Here is a 20635-nt window from a genome sequence, read left to right as displayed (position 1 = left end):
TTTCCTTAAATGAAATTATATACTCCTTCTATCCGTCATTAAAAGTTTCATTTGAGTTCGGCATGAGTTTTAAGAAATGTAAAGAAAAGTGGTGAAAAATGATAGTAGAATGTAGGATCTATTTTTTAATTTGTTTTTTAATAGAATGTGAGCGGAATGAGTTAGTGGAAAGCGGAGTCTACCTATCATTTATTAAAAAAGTGAACCGGGAGTCCTAATGGCGAATGGACTAAAATGGTAAATCGGGACTCCTGATAGCAGACGGAGGGAATAAGACTATCTCGTCTTATTATTTAAAAAAAAATATTGGTAATTAAAAGTTTCATTTACATTTTTTCTATGGTAAATAAATGAAATTCACACTTTATTGAATTATTATATTTGTAAAATTAATATATAAATAAGAGATAGTATATGATTTATTAACTTTTATAGCCTATATTGTCTATATATAAAGTTATTTTCTCATTTATATCTGTGATTACTTGTGTATTTTTTTTCTAACAACTATTTACTTTTTTGTTGAAAAAAAAACAAGAAAGAGATGAGTAGAGATAAGAGCAAATGAGCTGTTTTGTATTATTCCTTAAAGCAAGAAAGTTTGGTTGCCTACTAAGTTTCTCAAAAGGGGGGGAGCATTTTTCAACATAGAATTCGCACTAGAGCATATAATTTCTCAATATGTTATGATGTGTTTGATAAATAAAAATATTAAATATTACTTATTACACCATATAGTTTCTTAACAACCATACATTATATTCTGTCAACTGTACTCGTTTGTTTGTTTGTTTGTTTTCTACCAAATATATTAACCAATTTCTCCTTTTTGTGGCCCCAAAATCTACCCTATTTTCTTTAATTTCTATATCTCTCTCTCTCAATAAAATACTTTCTTAACAACCATACATTATTGAATACTATGTTGTACGTGTAAATTAAATCAATATAATATTGATTCTGTCTCCTAATAAGTGTTTCATTTATTTATCGACACTGTATAAAAATGTGGATAAATATATGTAAAAAGTTAGTCTTATTTAAATATACTATACTGCCTATAATTAAATGTTGAATTGAATGGAATCTAAAGTTTACCTGCCAAATATAACAAAAATGTAACGTAACATATAACAACAAAATGGAATCTAAAGTTTACCTACCAAATATAACAAAAATGAAACATCATATAGTAACAACAAACATTCTGAAATAGTAGCATATATAAAGAGTAATAGTGAACGAAGAGAATTTAGTACTAATTTAAAACAGGCTTAAGTAGAAAATATTTCGACGGATAATTAGTGTTCAAATAAATTAAATTTTCGATGCTAATAGTGATTTTGAGATGTAATGTTTTAGCGTAATTAGGATTTTATTAGCATTATATTTGTATTATTTTCGGTTTTAATTAGTTTTGAAATTTAAATAATCAACACATTTTGCATAAAATTTTAAGATTCCATTAAATAAAAATTAATTAATCAACTGTGTATGCAAAAAATAAATCAATTTTAATTTTTTATAGATAGATTTGATTCCATAATTCTAGAGATTAATTGTTAGTTGATCTCCATCAAATTACCACTAAAAAAAATGAATCGTAAAATTGGATACAGAAAATCTGTTAGTTTAAAAATATGATAGGCGCACAGCCAGCTGTATTACAGCAAACCTTTATAATAACGTTGTGACATCCCAGACCACGATGTCGACAATCCGTTTGTGAAAATGCCAAACAGAAAACTCGCTTCCGCTGAAATGGCCGGCGAAGTTACAACTCTGGTGAACGGAGCCGTTCTTCTCCGCCTCGTCCGCGACGTCGCCTGTATCTCCGCCGCGGGCTTCTCCGGTTTCTTCAAGAGAGAATGCACGAAATTGGGGAGAAGAGTCTCGCTTTTAGCTCATTTCGTTGAAGAAATCGAAGATTCGGAGAGAACTCAACAAAATTGTCGAATGGGCTCTTCTTGTTTCCCTGATTCCGGCTTCGCTGATCTGAATTTAGCTCTTCTGGTTGCCAAAAGGCTCCTCTTTGCTGCTAACGGCTTCGATAACTCCGAGCTCAATTGTGTAAGTATGTTGCAAAAAATGCTCCTTTTTTTGTAGAAATTGATTTATGAAGTTTATAGAAGCATTTTTGTGAATGAAAAATATGATCTTTTGATTTTGTTGTTTTCAATTACTTTGATTTGAAATGCTTTAGTTGAGCAATTGTTCCAATTTATCTTATCTTGTTTGATTTCTGCATTTTAGGATGATGCCACAAAGAAAATTCTCTTCCAATTTCAATGTGTAACATGGAAACTGGAGAAAGCATTGGACAATTTGCCTTATGATGATCTCAACATTTCAGAAGAAGTGCTTGAACAGGTTGTTAGCATTAGCAATTCATCATCTTTATACTGTTTTTTGGGAGATGATTCTTTTCTAAACATCATAATCCTTTCATTAGGTTGAGTTAGTTAGGTCGCAGTTGAGACGAGCTAGTGAAAGAAACGGACACCCTCTAAACCCGAGCTTATCTCAGCCTTTAGACAAAGAGATTGAAGGTCTACACTTAGACAATGTTGGCAACACTGTTAATGAAGCTAGCGCGAAAATGGATGGTGTAGGAGAAGGCTTGGAGGCCGTTGATCATATCTTGAACGAGGATGTAAGCGACCCTGTTAGCTTGTCGTGCAAAGCACTAGAGGAAAGCAAGAAGCCGGAATCTGTTTCCGTTCCTGATGATCTGCGCTGCCCTATCTCTCTCGAGCTCATGAGGGATCCGGTTATAATGGTCTAACCGATAGCCTTAATTCACAATGTCGTTTGCTTTTACAGTTTTACTCATAATGTGTTTTGGTTTCTGCTGTTTCAGACGTATGAGAGATGTTATATACAGAGATGGTTGGACTGTGGCAACACAACATGCCCAAAAACGCGGCAGAAGCTGCAGAATCTCAGTCTCACTCCGAATTATGTCTTGAGAAGCCAAATATCTCAGTGGTGCACGAAGCATGAGGTAGTTCAGCTGGCTTCGGTAGTGAATGGGAGGCTGAAAAGGAGCGATGGATCGTTTCGTGATGTAAAGGGCGACATGGCTGCAATCGAGGCTCTTGTCTTTAGGCTTGCAAGTCAATGTGTCAAGGAAATCAGGGCTGTTGTTGCTGAAATCCGATCACTCTCTAAACGAAGCACGGATAACAGAATCTTGCTTGCAGCAGCTGGAGCTATCCCGATTTTGGTTAACCTCTTGGCATCCGATGATGGTGAGGTTCAAGATAATGCAGTGACCTCGATTCTCAATCTCTCCATCTACAACGAGAATAAAGAGCTCATCATGCTAGCTAACGCAGTCCCCTCCGTTGTGCAAGTCCTGAGAGAGGGAAGCGTTGAGACGAAGGAGAACGCTGCAGCGTCCCTCTTCAGCCTGTCCGTCGCGGAGGAGAACAAGATAATCATCGGTGCATCCGGGGCAATACCTGTACTGGTGGAACTGCTCCAGAATGGGACATCGAGAGGGAAGAAGGACGCTGCCACCACCTTGTTCAACCTCTGCGTCTATCAAGGAAACAAGGGACGCGCTGTGAGGGCCGGCATCGTGCCAGTGCTGGTCAAGATGCTTACGGGTTCAAGCAGTATGGCTGATGAGGCTCTCACCATACTCTCCGTTCTTGTCAGCCACCACGAGGCGAAGGCTGCCCTTGTTGGAGCGAGAGCAACGATTCATGTCTTGACGGATCTTCTTGGGACGGGGCTGCCTCATTGCAGGGAGAATGCTGTGGTTATTCTGGTCTCGATTTGCAGGAGAAACAGCGCGAATCTTGCGTGCCTGAGCAGGCTCGGAGCAGCAAGGGCGGCGCTGGCCGAGCTGGCAGAGTCGGGCACGGAGAGAGCCAAGAGGAAGGCTGCAGCTTTGATGGAGCAGCTTAGGAGCTCTCAAGAGGTGTGATTTTGCACTCATTTGTTGCATTTGATTTTTTTTTATACACGATTTTTTTACACAGTACAGAATTGAGAATTTGAGTAAGAGAGAGGATTCTCATGGCTGCTAATGTATTTATTTGCTTCATTCTTGATTAATGATTTGTGTATAAAATTTGTGACATGATTATTTTGAAACTATTTACTACAGATTGTAATTAATTCTTTCCTACATTGGTGCAATAACATTTAGTCAATAATTCAATATGCATTACTAATTTTGCTAGGCCTTTCCTCCCACTTAAAATGGGCTAAGATTGAGATAAATGCAATTAATCTCACAAAATTGGGCCTTCATATAAATAGCTTCTTTTTAAATTAGGGCCCGATTACATTTTTAAGTATGTGAACTGAGACTTATTATTAAGTAAACAACAAAGATAAGTATATGTGAACTGAGACTTATTATTAAGTAAACAACAAAGATAAGTATATGATAGAATAGTCCCATTATTCACAAATCCACTCTTAAAGACCGAACCACTGAACCATACCAAATTAGGGTTTTTAGATCTAGTTTTTTATGGATGAGAGACACAAATTTATCAATTATTTTCGCCTTCATCACGAGCCTATTTTAATTCATCCGAAGGTAAATAAGTCATACTAACATGTTACGAAGATTTAACTTCTTTCTAGTAGTTTTTACTTCATTCCAGTACGTAAATGCGGTTTCGCTGTCGCGTGCCGTTCTTTCTCTCTACAATATCTATCACTACCACCGCCACAACGCTGATATGGTGTAATAAACACATGAAATGATGTAATAAATTATTTGAATGAAGTATGTGTAGAAGCATTTGAAATCCTACTGGAATGAAGTAAAAACCTTATCCAATGAAGTAATAACGTTTCTGAATGAAGTAATAAACGCACTTGAATAAATTGCATTTTTCAATGTAAATAAAGTAAAAACTCAGGTCAATGAATTCAAATGAAACATATGTTGAATCATTTTAAAACCTACTGGAAGAAAGTAAAAACATGTTGTAGTTTCAAGGTATTACGTACGAAATGAAGTAATAAACCTATACAATGAAGTAAAATGGACTTGTAATGAAGACCGAAAAATTTACACAGCAGCACATCTCATCAAAAAAACTAGATCTAATGGCCCAGATTTAGTCTCTAGTTCGGTCTTTAAAATTGGTTCGACATTGATCACAACTCTATGATAGAAAGTAGACCAAAATTTGTAATATTTCTACATCATAAATCAATTAGATTGAAATGTACATAATGCATTCGTGGCAAAGACTTCAATGAGGTTTTTCCACATAGCTTAGCTCAACTATTCAAATATGGATGTTGCCCTTTATACCGTTATTACATGTGATGAATGTGGGGAAGCACGTGGAGATTGGTGAATCTTAATTGAATTAGGGGCGATGAAGCGCAATTTAGTTGGTAAGACGTTTCTAGGTCAAAGAGTTAAGTTATCACGAAGATAAATGGAGAATCATTATTGAACCTCTTTATTAAAAAAAGAAGCTTATTTGAATTAGTAAGATGGTTTTCTCTCGGCCTATAGATCGGAAGTTGAAATCATCATGGAATAGATAAGAAACTATTATTTATATTTTTTAATAAAAGATTAATAGTATAATTGTCAGCGCCAGACGCCATAAGTACAATATTCAGAAAATGGAGGCTGAGATTTACGTAGCCTGCTTTTACGTATATATGATTTATTATATAAATGCAAATTGATTGGATACTTCTTCAACAAAATTAATAAAAAAAAAGTGACGAATTTTGAAATTTAAAAATTTATTTAATTTGTAAAATGAAAATGAGCCGAACATCAGAATGGATCCCCTTTTGTGAGTCATGGTCAAAGACTCAAACTCAATCTCCATATATGTTGATAACCACAAAACTCTATCCTATTATAATCATAGTGTTAGGCACTTTTTCATAATAACAGAAAGTAAATAATGTGTTAGGCACTCTGTTATTACGTATTTTTAATTAAATTTGAAGCATTTAATAATATTAAACAACCTTCTTTGTAGATTAAATAAATGATGTATAGATAGAATTTATTTTTTTAATTAAAGGGAATTTAATTCTAATTAAATTATGGTAAACTGTCACGTGTTCATATATATAAATTCAAAATTGAAATTAAGCGGCCGAATTTTACGATATAGTCTTACTTTTCGCCATGTAGAATAAAGAAAAACACAACAACAATAATAATAGAAATAATATTTAATTTCACCAACCTGATTAACGACTATAATTTGGTGGTTAGCAAAATTCACACTTTTATATAGAAATACCGTAATTTGGTCAAAATATTGACATTCAAATTTAAACTCAAGACTGTAAGTCACGTGCACGGTGCATCTAAGGCGGAGTAAAAATTAGGAAGGGATACATAAACAAATTTTGAAGAATTAAAAAAGTCATTTAAGAGGAATTTTAAATGAATTTGTAAATTCGAAGAAAAAAATAATATTCAATGTGCATCATATATTCCTCGTGTCTAGATATGGTACAAAAATCCTAATATCCGATAGCTAAGATCAAAAGTCCGACATCCGATCATTGTCATATACTTCCTTCGTCTCATTAAATATGCAATATTTGGAAATCGACACGGGATTTTGTTTTGTGTGCTAATGAAGAGAGAGTAAAATAAGAGAAATGAAAAGTAGAGATAGATGTGTTTCTATTTAAGGAAACGTTTCATTTTTAATGGGACAATCTAAAAAAGAAAATGTTTCATTTTTAATGGGACATATGGAGTATTTCTCGTGTCTAGATATGGTACAAAAATCATAATATCAGATAGCTAAGGTCAGAATTTCAACTTCCGATCATTATATAACACAATCTTTGTGTATCGTTGCATGGGAAAATGATCAATACAAAACTTGATCTCAATACAAAATCCAGACCAAATCCTGACCATGAGATTTGATAATCCAATGGTCAATAATTAAACAAAAACACGGAGGGTCATTGTAAAGCAGTTTTAGGTCATATTATAAACTTTGGATTTGAGGTCATGTTAAGATCATTTCATGTCATCCTTACTATAATGACGTAAAAATAAGCTTACAATGACCTAAAAATGACTTTTGTATGCTTGGTTCTGCATTTTTGTATTAAGAATGCTTTTGCATGGATCAAAACCCTCGTTGCATGTTTTTAAATATAATTGTTACCGTTATTATTATCACAATTTTTGGTGATTATTTAGAATTATACTATATGATTATTTGAATTTTTATAACAACCTTTCAAACTACAAAAGCGGCTAAGTCAAAAGACCACTAACCAAGCTAGGCTCCACATGCACGCCTTGATTAACGCAAGTCCCTTTCATTGAACAAGTAATTAGTGATCCATTAACAAAGATAGAGTATTAATCATTTTTACCAATAAGGCCTCCTTTATTGAAGAAATTATTACTTCGATTAATCAATCATTTTTGCTCCCAACTTTGTGTCACTTTAAATTTTTTTTATTGGCTTGTTACCAACTACCATCATGTTCTCTTAAAAGTCGATTATTAATTTTGCCAAGGAAGAAATTGGGAGTTCATGAAAAACACAAATGAGGTTAGTTGTTACACTACTTTAGCATAATTATATTGGTCGTACTAAAAAATACGTATGATAGGTTAAACCTAACTATGATACATATGATACTTCAATATGATTGAAAATTTTGAAGACATTAGAGAATGGGCGAGCCAAAGAATATTCTATAAACGTTTCCGGCCAAAGATTGAAAAACCCGTGTCGAACTCAAATAAAGACTCCTAAGGTGGGACGAAGGGAGTAATATTGTAATTCCAACACAAATTTGGCTTTAAAAAGAGTGGATTACAATTTTACATACAAACTCTTATCGACAAATATAATAGATTCCTTACCAACAAATCTAATCACTTCATCCCTTCCTAACCTACCTAAATTCTGTAGTATGGTCGTTGGCTTTCAGATAAGCATGACCATGTTTTTAAAAAAACAAATATATTTTTTAAAGTACATGCAAGACAACTCTCCCAACTAATATGGACACAATTTGAAGTGTTCAATATTGGTACAATGGTACTATAGGACAATACGAGTGTAGACATAAAATTAGTTTTGAAAAACTAAAATCCAAATTTCTAAAATCGAAAATTTTAAAATAATTATAGATAGAGTTGTGTTACACTTTTATGGATTGGTATGTCCCAATCTTGTTGTATTAGGAGTATTTTTCAAAGGGCCTCCAAAATTTCAAATTTGCACACTTTTCTTGACCTCAAAAATTTCATGCAACAGTAACCCCTTACATATAACCACCTCCATAAAAGCTAGCCAAATTCCTATCCATCACTCCCCTTTCCATAATTCATTTTTTCACATTCACACAAAATCAAGAAAAATAAGGCAAAAAATAAAATGGGGAATAGTTTGGGAGGAAGTAAGAGTGCAAAAGTAATGAAGATCAATGGCGAGAGCTTCAAGCTAAAGACCCCGATTCGGGCCGGGTCGGTCGTGGAGGGCTACCCGGGCCACGTGTTGCTCGAATCGGAAGCCGTGAAGCATTACGGCGTGCGAGCCAAGCCGCTGGAGCCGCAGCAGGAGCTGAAGCCGAAGCGCCTCTATTTCTTAGTCGAGCTGCCGAAATTTCCCGAGGAAAAAGGCGCGAGGAGGGTAAAATCGGGAATTCACATGGGCGCGAAGGACCGGCTCGAGAGTTTGATGCTGGCGCGCCGCTCGGCTTCGGATTTGTCTATAATGAAGCCGCCGAGCATCGCGGCGGCTGAGGAGGAGAAGGCCTCGGCCGCGGAGGGGGGGAAGAGGGTGAGGATGAGGCTGCCGAGGGCGGAGGTGGAGAGGCTGATGGCGGAGAGTAAGGATAGCGGTGAGGTGGCGGAGAAGATCGTGGGGCTATGCATGGCGAAGAGGGCCGCCGCGGACGGCGGCGATGCGGCGGCGGAGAAGAATGTGCATTTTAACGGAGATCGTCGAATCAAGGTTAGTTACTTATTTCCGGTATTAATATTTTTTGTTACACTACGCAAATTATAGGTAAATGGTCGATTTTGTCCTGTTTGGGATGTTTAGTCGAAAATGTCCGAGTTAGGTAATTACTAGTACTCATCGTTTTATTTTTGAGAATACATTGTTCGGCAAAATATTTCCAGTGATCAGAATATTGACTTGGCGGCCGAATTTAATCGCCGATTGAGTAATCGATGTGCAAGTCTAATTTCATTTGTCATATCGATATTCTGATTGGCAGTAATTTTTTTAGGATATTTTATTCTAAAACTAAAATAATAAATAATAAATACTAAATAATAAGTAATTACTTAAAATAAACAAGCACTTTTTATTCACCTTGTTTTACTCTACGAATTAGAGTTTCTCCATTTTCATGCCATGTTTAGCGGATTTTGTTTGTATTTGACATAAACTTTCCATGTGATTTTTGTTTGAAAAATCAGTAAAATCCAATAGATAATGTTAATTTATGAGAAAAGATATCTGAAAAGTAAAACATAGATTACGCAATAATAGTAAAATAATAGTTCCGTACGTGTTCTCAACTTAATTTCTGAAAATTCAATCTTCTTTTTCTTATGGAAATTCTAAAAATTTGACAGTTTCAGATTTTCAAGGGAATAAGACAAATTTACTAAACTGTTTCAAACTTTTTGTGTATAAAATTAAGACCATGTCTTGTGTTAGTCAAACTAGGTTGGCTCTTGAATCCAACGTTTTCACATGTACAAAAATGCTAAATATTGAATTCTACTAATTTTTTTTCCAAAAGCCTGCACTTGTTAATAATAATTTTGGGGGAAACACAAAATGTATTAGAAAAATTCGAATAAGAAAGTTTGGCACCTTTAGATAGTTTTGGGTCTAGCTAATTATTTCACTTTAGAATTGATGGAGATGTCAACTAGTGGGATGTTAGCTGCAAATGAAAATTTGTTGATTACTTTTTTTTTAAGTTTTACAATATTGATAGATTATTAATGAAATAATAAATTAGAATTTTAGTTTTTCCTCTAAACAAGTTTGGTGGCAAGTATAGGGAATATAAAATTATTAGTTATAATCTCTATTAAAAATTGATAGGAGATGGTATGTTTATTGTATTTGAATATTATTTAAAATTATTAATGTATTACTCCCTTCGTCCCCAAAGAATATACACTTTGGGTTCAGCACTGGTTTTAATGTAAAATTGGTAAAGTAAGAGAGAAGTAGAGAGAAAAAGTTATTAAAGAATTGTTAGTAGAGAGAAAAGACTTTCCGAAATTAGAAAGCGCATATTCTTGTGTGATGGACTAAAAAGGAAAGAGTGCATATTCTTGTGGGACGGAGGAAGTATTTTTATGAATGTAAGCAAAAATAATATTGTTCGGCAAGCCATAATAGGGCTGCATAATTTTATTGATGGAAAAGATAACTACAAAATTAAATATGACTAGGATTAGATGGATTTACACAATGTAAAAAGTTGTGAACACAAATAATGACTAAGATTTTGCTTTAGCAACATAATCAATTGGGCAACTACATGACATGGACACCAACCAAATCATCATTGATATTTTTCTCTTTTGATAATCACACATTTATTTATGATTTTTTTAAAATCTGACTTAATATTTTGTATTGCAGAAACGAGTTGGATTTTTACCTATCCATGAAGGAGAGATCCAACATATTGTTATGGCTTCATAATTATTGGCAAATGATATATAAATGGGTAATCTCTTTTTGTTTTGTCTCTCTAAATTCCCATGTAACAGTTCTCAGCAACAAAGTATAGCAGATTTATTTCTGTTATTTTTGTATGTATAAATGGTCCGATTTTAGATCCTGAGAATAATGTCTAGAAATATATTCTAGCTAGGTGAATTATGAGAGAGTAGGGTGTATGATTCTCTTCTTATAACTACTACTAATTATTATTATAAATTTAAAATTTCTATATTTAATTTCTTCTTGCTCGCAATTCAAATCGATGGGTTTAACAGAGCTTTAGTTTTAGAAAAAGTGTATTTTTCATGAGAACGTAAGAAAAATGTATAATTATTTGATGTGATTGTGTTGTTTGTTTGTGTAAATGTTATTAGGGGGTGTTCGGTTTGCAAGATTGTATTCATGATTAAATTTGTAGTGTGTTTGGTTCATGAGATTCAACCCCACAACTCAATCCTAGATGGATAATCATGGAATAATTAGTCATAGCTAACCCCCTATGACTAAAATAATCTCACAACTCAATTCTAAATTGTATCTTGGTATTATTTTATCTTGCAAACCGAACATCACCTTACTAAAGAAGATAGACGGGTCTGATATTGTTGTATTTATTGATTGATTCTTGGTTTTAATTAGCATATTTAATGTTGTTTTGATATGGGGTGTTGATTTTGTGATATTCAACTGTCATAATTCGTAATGGACTTTGTAAAGTCTTTTGCCTTGGATCATTTTTACACTCAGAAAACATAATTTTAAAATAGAGAATCTATTAAACTATCCTCCTTTGGAACTATTTGATCATCATCAACCATTTATTTATTATCTGGTTAGTTAAATGTGGAGCCAAAATTAGAACTATTGTGTTTGAAGTCATAACTAATTTCAATTGTACCCACAAAAACTAATTTCAGAAAATGACATTTCTAATATTAAATAATGACCATGCAACAATATATTCTTAAACACTTAATTGAAAAATATATGGAGGCAACAACTAACAACCACCAACTAGAAAACCTAATTAAATCACTCAAAGTCAATTATTTTTTTATTATATTAGCCTGTTTCCTATTTGCATGTTGTCTCTTAATGCCATCTCTCAACTTCTTTCCCTTAAAACAAAATTAAATAAGGTTGCAAATATAGTTATTTTGTTGAATTAGTGTGCCTTCGAAAAGTCAATGGTGAGACTTAAAATGCCCCTTTAATCCTTATGCAGCTGTTATATAGTAGTATCATTATTGTAGTTTCAAATACTAATTATTTGCTTGGTTTGAAATATGTCACATTGAAGACTTTTGTTCTTCAATTTAATCTAGTCTTCTAATCCAATTATACAATATTTCATTACTAAAATAATTAGAGTGTTTATAATCATTTAATTAATTTCCATTTTTTCCACAAATAATTCAATTATTCCAATACATAATTAAGGTGCATGATCTTCTAAACTTCAATAGCATAATAAATCACAAATTTTCCATGTTTCTTATTCTCAATCATTGTTTTACATTTAATAAAACAAATAAAAACAAGAAATATTGGAATGAAGCTTTTTTCCCTATTAATTTACATTGGTATACACCTCTTGGGGGTGAATTCTCCCCCTAAAAAAGTAATCAATATATGAAAAAAATACAAGAGAGAATGAGAGTTTTGAAGGAAAGAATGGTGATTTAAGGGGACCATTGATCTGGAACAGTGAGGAAATAGGTAGTCATAGCCTTTCTAAATCTTTTCTTGTATTGCTTTGGAGAAATTATTGTTGGAGATGCATTTTTAGGACCACCTAGTATCCCTGAAGCCTTCACCCATGTCTCCAAATGCTTGTCCCATGTATACTGCCTCATGAAATCGATGATCCCCATCACGAGCTCCTTCCTCTCCTCGTCCACCCCAACCAGCAACGAGTAGTCCATCACGTCCACAGACTACAAAGCCACACACAAATCATGTTATAACACCGGTTAAAAATCATGTTTAGTAATGTATTAGTGATGCTTACGGCTAAAAAGGATGTGTCGTTCCACACACTCCTCTCCAAGCTCCTTTTCGCCTTGCCACTGAGAAATATAGGATTTGTGCGAAGCGTTTCCAACAGATTCATGTCCAACAGCACCTTGTTAGCCCCGGTTGTGTCTGAGTTGTAACGCGACCGTGAAGAGCCCTTTAGATCGTAGACTTTGGAGATGTTTCTCTTGTAAAAGAGATTCTCCATTACCATCAAATCCATTTTCACATCTTTGCTACCTTTCTTGACAGTAACCTAAGATGTAACAGAAAACAATTAAAAGCTATTACATGTATGCATAAATTTGAAAAAATGGCTTTTTTGGGGATGAGAATGAACCTGAAATATGCCTAGGACTTTGGCAAGGCAAGTAGGGCTTCCTGAGGTAAGAGCATCTTTCAAATACTTGAAATACTGTGGGGCGAATTCTTCGAAAGATTCCAACTCGGTTTTAGTCACTTGCTTGATGATGAACCGGTCATCAAACGACTTTGCAAAGTAGACGTTGCTCTTCCCTCCTTGCGCGCCCCACCTTCTGCAGCGGTTCAAGGAACGTACAAAGTCCACTTCACACGGACAGCATTTCCTACGGAGTGCATCAAACTGTTTCGCGTAGTAAGAAGTGACAGAAAACTTCACCTTTCCACCAGCATTGGATGATTCGTCCTCAAAAGTGATCCGAAGATGAGGGGAATTATCTTGATCAGATGTGGCCGAAGAAACACCATCATCAGAGCTGTAATTTCCAAAGTTCGTGTAGTCTGAATCCAACGAGCCAAAAGATTGCCACGTTGAGAGCTCGGAAGCTAGTGAGCTCACCTTGTTGAGGAGCCTAACGTTCGACCCTATCTCAGTCCCGGTTAGCCTCCCAGCTACCCAGTCATCGTACTCTTTCGAGCTAAGGGCATACGATATTATGCTGGTGGGCTCGTTGTCGTAGACAGTCACGACAACATCCTCGTTACCATTCTGTTGAACCATCAATCTCGCCCCTTCAGGAACGAGAGAGAGGGAGGATATAAAGGAGGGAGAAACGGTCGAAGGAAGGTTAAACTTTTCAGCTTCGCGGAATGATACTTGGGAGTAAGTCCTCTGCACATTCGCAACAGGATCCCTGACCATGTGCCTGTAGTCGCCAGAAGCATGAAATGATCGGATGTTCGACAAGTACATCGAGGAAGGGGGAAGACCTCTGCGCATCCTTTCTTGGAGCCGTTGAGCAGAATCAAAGGAATGAACTCTTGTAGGTCCTGTCAGTCTTCTGAACACCGGATTCTCTTTCTGATTAACCTGAGCGAATGAAGGACTTTCCGATGCATCTATGTTCGTCATGTCAAGCGACTGAGATTTCATCGACACTAGATCAGCACCAGACCATGCGGAATCTATCTTATCAGAAAGAATTGATCCAGCTGATGGAGCACGCTCTAAAGTAGTCGAACTTGCAGCATTCTTGTCATCGAGGCCTAAATCTTCTCTGCTTCGCTGCAGTCTTTGATAACTTTCCATGAAACCTGATTCGAGTTGTGAAGAGTCGAGCCCCTCATCGTTGGCACATTCTTCTGTTTTTGGGTGCACAGATGCATCATCTTCTGGAGCAAGATCAAGGCTGTTGTTGTTGTCTTTCATGCTTGAATCAGAATCTTTCAATCCAATACGAGATGTAACATCCGTTTCAGCCTTGGGGCTTGAACCTCTCTTAAGGAGGGAGTCTAGCAGAAAAAGGCGTCGATCCCATACTTTTGAACCAACCAGAAGAGAATGTCGCATACGGTTTATCTCAAGTATGTCAATTGCAGTTTCACTATGTTCTTGAACTTGTTTGTCGGCGAATTGGAGCAAATCCTGCCAGAGGAGGGAGCATATTACAAAATGGATCAGCATGATGAATGACACGAGAAATTTTCTTTCGTACAGAAAGCATAGGAATATACGATTGATAACAACTTACTTCATAAGAAGTTTTTTCTTCACAAAGCATGCTGTTCAACTCCAAGACATGGTTGTGCAGCTCGTTTGCATCAGAGAATTCATCCATCGAAGATAAACATTTACTTTTGAATTCATCAAGAACGTGTGATATCTCTGCGTGCAAGGCCTTTGCTTTGCTCAACAGCTAATATACGAAAAGAGACGCACACAGTCAAGACAGATATTTCTTGAAAGAAAGTAACATTCTTTTAGGCATTATTCGTACCTCGTATGCTTCTTTTCTTATCCATGGTTGTTCACCGGGATCGCCAAATTCAAGAGTTGAAGGAGGCAGACGAACGGAGAGGATGTTGATAGGTGAATACCGGAAGAAAGCAACCATATTGCCAAAACTGTCAGAGAATAACAAGGTGTGTTAAGTTGTCATTCTACCTCTGTTGCACCATACCACGATAGAAATCTATGATCAAAGAGATTGTCGCGTACCCATAAAATCTGAGGCAGTCTCTCTGCAGCGAATGGCCACAGGTGGAAACACGGTTCCCTGTTGCATGGTTTGAAAAACTAAGTTCAAGAAACTTCCCAAACGAAAGTCCCCAAGCAGCACCGGACATAACCACTCGTTGAGTGGCTGGTGGAACTCCTTCACTGCGTTCACACCTGAGGCATCTATGCCACATCCATATCTTCCCATCCTGTTCCCCGGGGAGCTTAGCTGATAGGAGGCGTTTAACATTTATCGTAAGATTCGCATGCTGGTGTGTGTAACACATAACATGGGCTTCAGCTGATTCCTTGCACGATCGACATAGAAATGACTGCAAATATGAAACACAGTGAGATACAAGAATAATCATTAAGAAAATGGCAAGGAATGAAATAAAAACAGAAGTTACCTGATCGAACAAATCGTCCCTCAGAAACCTCCCTAGTGGTTTATCAGAGTTGCCATAGAATTTCAAGCGAACAAGCCTTGACCGTTCACATACAGTTCCATTCGCCATATTATGGCTGGAAAAGGAAACTAGTATGCTGTGGTGACTGTCGTTAGCTGAAAAATATTCACCGGATGCTTCAGTATCTTCGCCATGTACAGGAGTTGCTAGTCCAACAACACCCGACTGGCCCTCTTCTTGACCTATAGCTTCTGCAGGTGTCAGGCCATCGGGAGCTACATCTAACGCTAGATTCTCATTGCATGCCTCAGATAGTGCTTTTCTGTATCTAAATTCATCTGGGATGGAAACATCATCATAACCAGTGTCGCCAAGCTCAGACAACGACTCCTGCAGTCCTAGCTCCAAAGTGAGATCCGTATCAGAAGCCTTGTTTTCTTCTGAGCAAGTGGTGGCCACAGCAGAATCAGGAGCCACAGAAACGGCCTTGTCAAGAGGCATTTTAGTCACCGCTTTAGGAAGACTAGAGCCCTCGTCTACAAGAAAAGAAGTCTCCAGTGACAAATGATATGCTGCAAAGACAGCATATTGAGTCACATGTTTCAGCTTCCTAAGCTCTTCTCGGGAAGACCCCCGCAGTACAACCTGCGCATTGAAAGGTACACTTCTATAAGCTTATCAAAAGACTATTACAAATAGCAGAGACGATCGGAAAAATAAGTAGACAGAATGCTCAAACATGTGATGGATATCGTACCGTGCAGCCTAAGCGCCTTGGACAACCTTCGAAAAACATCAATGTTTTAGATGGTTTTCTATTGAATTGATTGACTGGTTCATGATCTTCTGAAACTTTTTCCAAACGGAAGATTTCGCAGTGCCCCAACCTCGTTGTGGGTATGTGATCAGTCGATGGAGTTATACTAGCACCAGTACATCTAGCAATCTTCTCCAATAGAGGTCTTTTAACATTCAGAACTAAGGAGATATCTTTTGCTAGCAGATGCTCGAGAGCAATTGAAGACACACTTTTCTCGACTAGCAGAACATTTGGACGATGAGCCTCTATCTTGGAAACAACCGTCTTCAGATGATCGTTCTCCTGATTCATCGATCAAGCAAGGTTTTTTAACATTACAAGAGTAACGTAAACGTTTTGGATAAGAAAATCAAATCATGACAAACCTGTTGCAGTAATGTCTCGAACGATGCCAGCTGATTGGGAACTCTTTGGTACTCCAGAGCTCCTCCTAAGAGAAGCAGTCGAGCATTTTTGTATTGAGACGTCATTCGTTTGTGTTTTATATTCTTGGTACAAACTACTCCTCTGATAAATTTGCTGCACAAGAGAAAGATAGCATACACTCAATTATAACCAAGGCAACTAAGCAAATACCGTGAATCTTATATCTTTAAATGGAAATTGTTTCGACTATACGCTCGTTTGTAAGCTTTACTATATGGGGCTCGTGTGTTAAAATGCGATCTTTGGGAAAGAATGTGTCATTACCTCTGGCAAGGGCTTCCTGAAGCTACACATTTGACCTTTAGATAGTCACATGGATCCATGCTGCCTCCTCTACTAGTGTCCGGCTTCAAGAATTTCGCAGCCTGCCACGCGATAGTGGTTACTATTTCCAGCCATTCATCAGCACCGTTATCCTTTTCAGTGACGATACCCTTCCCTTGTAAAAGATGTGATACGAGAGCTCTAAAGTGCCCCTGCACTGCAGATCTCCAAGGTCCTTTGTCGTCGTGACACTGCTTCTCCTTCGCTGAAAACATGGTATCTATGGTAGCGGTAGGCAAAAACATAACGCCCGAATCCCCAACTTCATCGTCCTCATCATCATAAGTAAATAAGTTGCTTTCCACCTCGTCATTGGCATCATCGGGAGGAGGAGGAAGCCAAATAAGACCATTGTTTTCAAAATCCAGTGGCTGAGGCAGCTCTTCGCTAGCATGCCGAAGAATTGGCAGTTCATCGGCATCTTCTGCGTCCCAAATCCCTTTCACAGGCATTTCTAAAACAGCCTGCTCATGGTCATCGTGAGATGTTTGATCTAGCTGTACATGACACCCGACTCCACTAGAGGTAGTATGCGGCCTGGAGGGGCTGTCGGAAGGGCATGATCCTAAAGACATGGGACTATAAAATTCATGTCTAACACTAACACAACTTGAATCTACATCAGAACCATCATGAAAGTATTCGTTGGGTATGCTGAAGAAGTGGCTCATCGACTGCTCGCCCTCATCATCATAGCTCCTACATTAAAATATATCAAGATATCAAGATAACATCATCACATACAAATCAGAAAACACAAAAGTCATACGAGCTCGTTACCTGCTTGAGCAATGAGCCGGCACTGGAGATAGATCGTTGGGGAAAGACTCATCGCTACTCCTAGCTAGAGCAATAGGGGAATGACCATCACTTCCCTCACCACTAAAACTTGGTGATGGGGGTTCTTGGCTTTGTCTCGGAGACTCAGAAGGATAGACTTTGCCACTGCATCGTCTACCACTTTTATTGGGGGGGCTAAGTTCAGAACAAATCTTGCACGACATAGTATAAATCACTTCCTCTGCAGTGTCCTTCAAATGATCGGTCGATACAACTCCATCCAAAGAGGTAAGGCCGTCACTACAGTTATCACACAACAGACTCCCACAGACTCGACACTGGTACTTGGGGTACAAACTCAACACATTTCGTGCACACTTGGAACAAAGGCTGCTGTTATCCATCATCTCATATCCGCACAATATGGTACTTGTATCGATGTAACTCCAAGACATCCAAGATTGAAACTTTTGAATAAAATTCAGCAGAGAAGTACCAAGCATTCCCATATACCAGCAGAATCAGGCCACACAAGAACTCGAATTTTGCTCCTTTAGAGAAAAATTGCTCTACTCTTCCTTCTGATAATCTTATTCAAGATTGACAAACAAATAGTTCCCAATAATTTCCCTACTCTTCCTTCTAATAATCTTAAGAGAAACTTGATCGAATATAACTTTAAACTATCAACCCCACAATAAAAATAGTGGTGTTTTCTATCTTCTTTTTAGTTTTCTTTGACTTCCTGAAAATCAAAGATGAATATACCACAAAATTCAATAAAAGAAAGAACTTTCAAGAATCAGATGAAGCCACTAAAGGAGAAGGTAAATACCAAAAATTCAGAAAAATCCAAACGATTAGCACCAGAAATCAAGCATCAATCTGCAAATTTCATCATATGAGAACACAGATTAGGAAGGACATCCTCTTGCTCTCTAGTGAAACACATAAAAATTTAATCTTTAAGCTAAAGGAAGTGGCAAAGATTGAAAGAGGGCATTCCAAGGTGATTAACAGTGGTAGAATTCAAAATTCTTGAATCCCATAAAAATCTTAAAAATCATTCGCCAAAACAAACTTTTTGAAGCAAAATCAGATTAGGAAGGACATCCTCTTTCTCTCTTGTGAAACACATAAAAATTTAATCTTTAAGCTAAAGAAAGCAGCAGAGATTGAAAGAAGGCATTCCAAGGTGATTCACAGTGGTAGAATTCAAAAATCTTGAAAATCATTTGTCAAAACAAACATTTTGAAGCAAAATCTGATTTTTTATATTTCACAGATTTTTTCAATCACAAATGAGATTAAGAAAACAGCAATATTAGATTTACCTTTGGATAAAACTTGGTGAGATTTAGGAAACTACTCTCCAGCAAGAAATGTGTGTGTCCTAATCATATATATAAACATTACATACTAAAAAAAAACAAATTCTAGGTTAGAAATGACTTCAACCAATCCCAGAATCATCAACACCACACTCCAAGATTGAATTTTTCATACAACAAAAAGCTCAACAAACTCAGATTTATGAAATCTCATGTAACACAACACAATAAGGCCCAAAAATGAAGAAAGAGCTCAGAAAAACGCACACGCCCACATCAAGAAATCCCAGAAAGATTCGGTCTTTGCTTCAAATAAGTAAAATTGATGCTTGAAAAAGAAAGGAAATCATCGACAAAGTTGGAAAAAGTAGATATGGTTGAATTAATTAGAGGATGAAGAGGATGAGAATGAAGAGAAGGAAAAGGAAGAGCACAGAGAAAGTTCCTTTTCTATCTCCAATGGCAGAAGCGGCTCGCATCTCCACAACCATATTTAGCGCCGTCTGCTTCTTCACCACGACGAGCAAATTCCTCTCTCTCTCTCTCCCTTAAACATGTGCTAACTTAGCTTAACTTTTAAACCAAACCCCCCTTTCTCTCTCTGTCAAATACACAAACACAAAGCATACTTTTTTATTTGTAAAAATGCATGAAAATAAACAAACTGTATATCCTTTTTTGAGAGAGCACTGTTTGCATCGCTATCAGAGCAATCTCTTTCTGAGAAATTGATCGGTTTTTTTTTCTTTATTGAATTCTTGATTTGATTAATGGATTTCCAAGCAAGGTGACATGGATTAGTGGTCCTTCTGATTCAGCTATTGGTCAGAAAAAGAGTGATTATTAATTGGGTTTATTAAATAGCTTGAGATTTATGAATTTGTTGGGTGCGATTGGTCAGAAATATATCATGGAAATTAAAGAATTTATTGGTGCTATGTCAGCGCCAGCATTTGGATTTTGAGTATTTAATTTTCGGACAGCGCCAGCATGGGCGAAACCAGTTTGTCTGATGAGACAATTTTCGAGTATTTTTGTTGGCTGTTTTTCTACTGTGATTCTTTACTGTTTTACATGGTAGATATGGTAATTGTTATTTACCTCATCATCTAGTTTTTAGCAATTTTTCATACGGTGGGTTACGCCCAATTCTTAGAGCATCTCTCCGGTGATTAGCGGACAAGCAATAGCCCAGCCATGCCACATCAGCAACACTAAATTCCTCCTGCCACATCAGCAGGACAAGCAATAGCCCAGCCATAGCCTTGCCACATCATCAACACTAAAAACAAATAATTAAACAATCATACAAAATACGGAATTAAATTTACGACACATATACTGGAAAATTCTCTAATAATATTAAATTTTAAAAAAACATTAATTAAAAAAAAGTAAAAAAATTACATTAC

At 36.6% G+C, this 20635-nt stretch overlaps 3 protein-coding genes across 3 annotated transcripts; 2 read left to right on the top strand and 1 right to left on the bottom strand.

Annotated features, from left to right (window-relative positions):
• Positions 1-1644: 1644 nt before the first annotated feature.
• LOC121780235 (U-box domain-containing protein 10-like) lies at positions 1645-4136 on the top strand. Its single transcript, XM_042177771.1, has 4 exons — positions 1645-2070; positions 2254-2370; positions 2453-2779; positions 2861-4136. Exons 1-4 carry the CDS (start codon positions 1732-1734, stop codon positions 3932-3934), a joined length of 1857 nt encoding a protein of 618 aa, XP_042033705.1. The 5' UTR covers positions 1645-1731; the 3' UTR covers positions 3935-4136.
• A 4016-nt stretch (positions 4137-8152) lies between these two features.
• LOC121778340 (uncharacterized protein At1g66480-like) lies at positions 8153-10933 on the top strand. Its single transcript, XM_042175668.1, has 2 exons — positions 8153-8951; positions 10614-10933. Exons 1-2 carry the CDS (start codon positions 8373-8375, stop codon positions 10674-10676), a joined length of 642 nt encoding a protein of 213 aa, XP_042031602.1. The 5' UTR covers positions 8153-8372; the 3' UTR covers positions 10677-10933.
• A 1235-nt stretch (positions 10934-12168) lies between these two features.
• LOC121779864 (putative 1-phosphatidylinositol-3-phosphate 5-kinase FAB1C) lies at positions 12169-19941 on the bottom strand. Its single transcript, XM_042177319.1, has 13 exons — positions 19227-19941; positions 18728-18777; positions 17893-18637; positions 17053-17811; positions 16728-16881; positions 16300-16644; positions 15543-16187; positions 15133-15464; positions 14912-15038; positions 14666-14830; positions 13054-14559; positions 12709-12969; positions 12169-12634 (listed from the first exon to the last, which is right to left on the bottom strand). The coding sequence occupies exons 3-13, from the start codon at positions 18399-18401 to the stop codon at positions 12380-12382; spliced, it is 5058 nt and encodes a 1685-aa protein (XP_042033253.1). The 5' UTR covers positions 18402-18637; positions 18728-18777; positions 19227-19941; the 3' UTR covers positions 12169-12379.
• Between the last annotated feature and the right edge of the window lie 694 nt (positions 19942-20635).

Source organism: Salvia splendens, chromosome 19 (assembly GCF_004379255.2).
Source record: "Salvia splendens isolate huo1 chromosome 19, SspV2, whole genome shotgun sequence".
NCBI classification, from domain to species: Eukaryota; Viridiplantae; Streptophyta; class Magnoliopsida; order Lamiales; family Lamiaceae; genus Salvia; species Salvia splendens.
The sequence above is the reverse complement of the archived record's forward strand: the minus strand, read 5'-3'. Positions and strand labels throughout refer to the sequence as shown.

What these genes read in the sequence shown, in the direction of transcription:
- LOC121780235 (XM_042177771.1), top strand. Translation starts at nt 1,732, where the DNA reads ATGCCAAACAGAAAACTCGCTTCCGCTGAAATGGCCGGCGAAGTTACA. An exon ending in CAGAAGAAGTGCTTGAACAG is followed by an intron (nt 2,371 to 2,452) that starts GTTGTTAGCATT and finishes TCCTTTCATTAG; the next exon opens with GTTGAGTTAGTTAGGTCGCA. An exon ending in TGAGGGATCCGGTTATAATG is followed by an intron (nt 2,780 to 2,860) that starts GTCTAACCGATA and finishes CTGCTGTTTCAG; the next exon opens with ACGTATGAGAGATGTTATAT.
- LOC121778340 (XM_042175668.1), top strand. Translation starts at nt 8,373, where the DNA reads ATGGGGAATAGTTTGGGAGGAAGTAAGAGTGCAAAAGTAATGAAGATC. An exon ending in ACGGAGATCGTCGAATCAAG is followed by an intron (nt 8,952 to 10,613) that starts GTTAGTTACTTA and finishes TTTGTATTGCAG; the next exon opens with AAACGAGTTGGATTTTTACC.
- LOC121779864 (XM_042177319.1), bottom strand. Translation starts at nt 18,401, where the DNA reads ATGGGAATGCTTGGTACTTCTCTGCTGAATTTTATTCAAAAGTTTCAA. An exon ending in TCAGGAAGCCCTTGCCAGAG is followed by an intron (nt 16,882 to 17,052) that starts GTAATGACACAT and finishes TCTCTTGTGCAG; the next exon opens with CAAATTTATCAGAGGAGTAG. An exon ending in TCGAGACATTACTGCAACAG is followed by an intron (nt 16,645 to 16,727) that starts GTTTGTCATGAT and finishes TCGATGAATCAG; the next exon opens with GAGAACGATCATCTGAAGAC.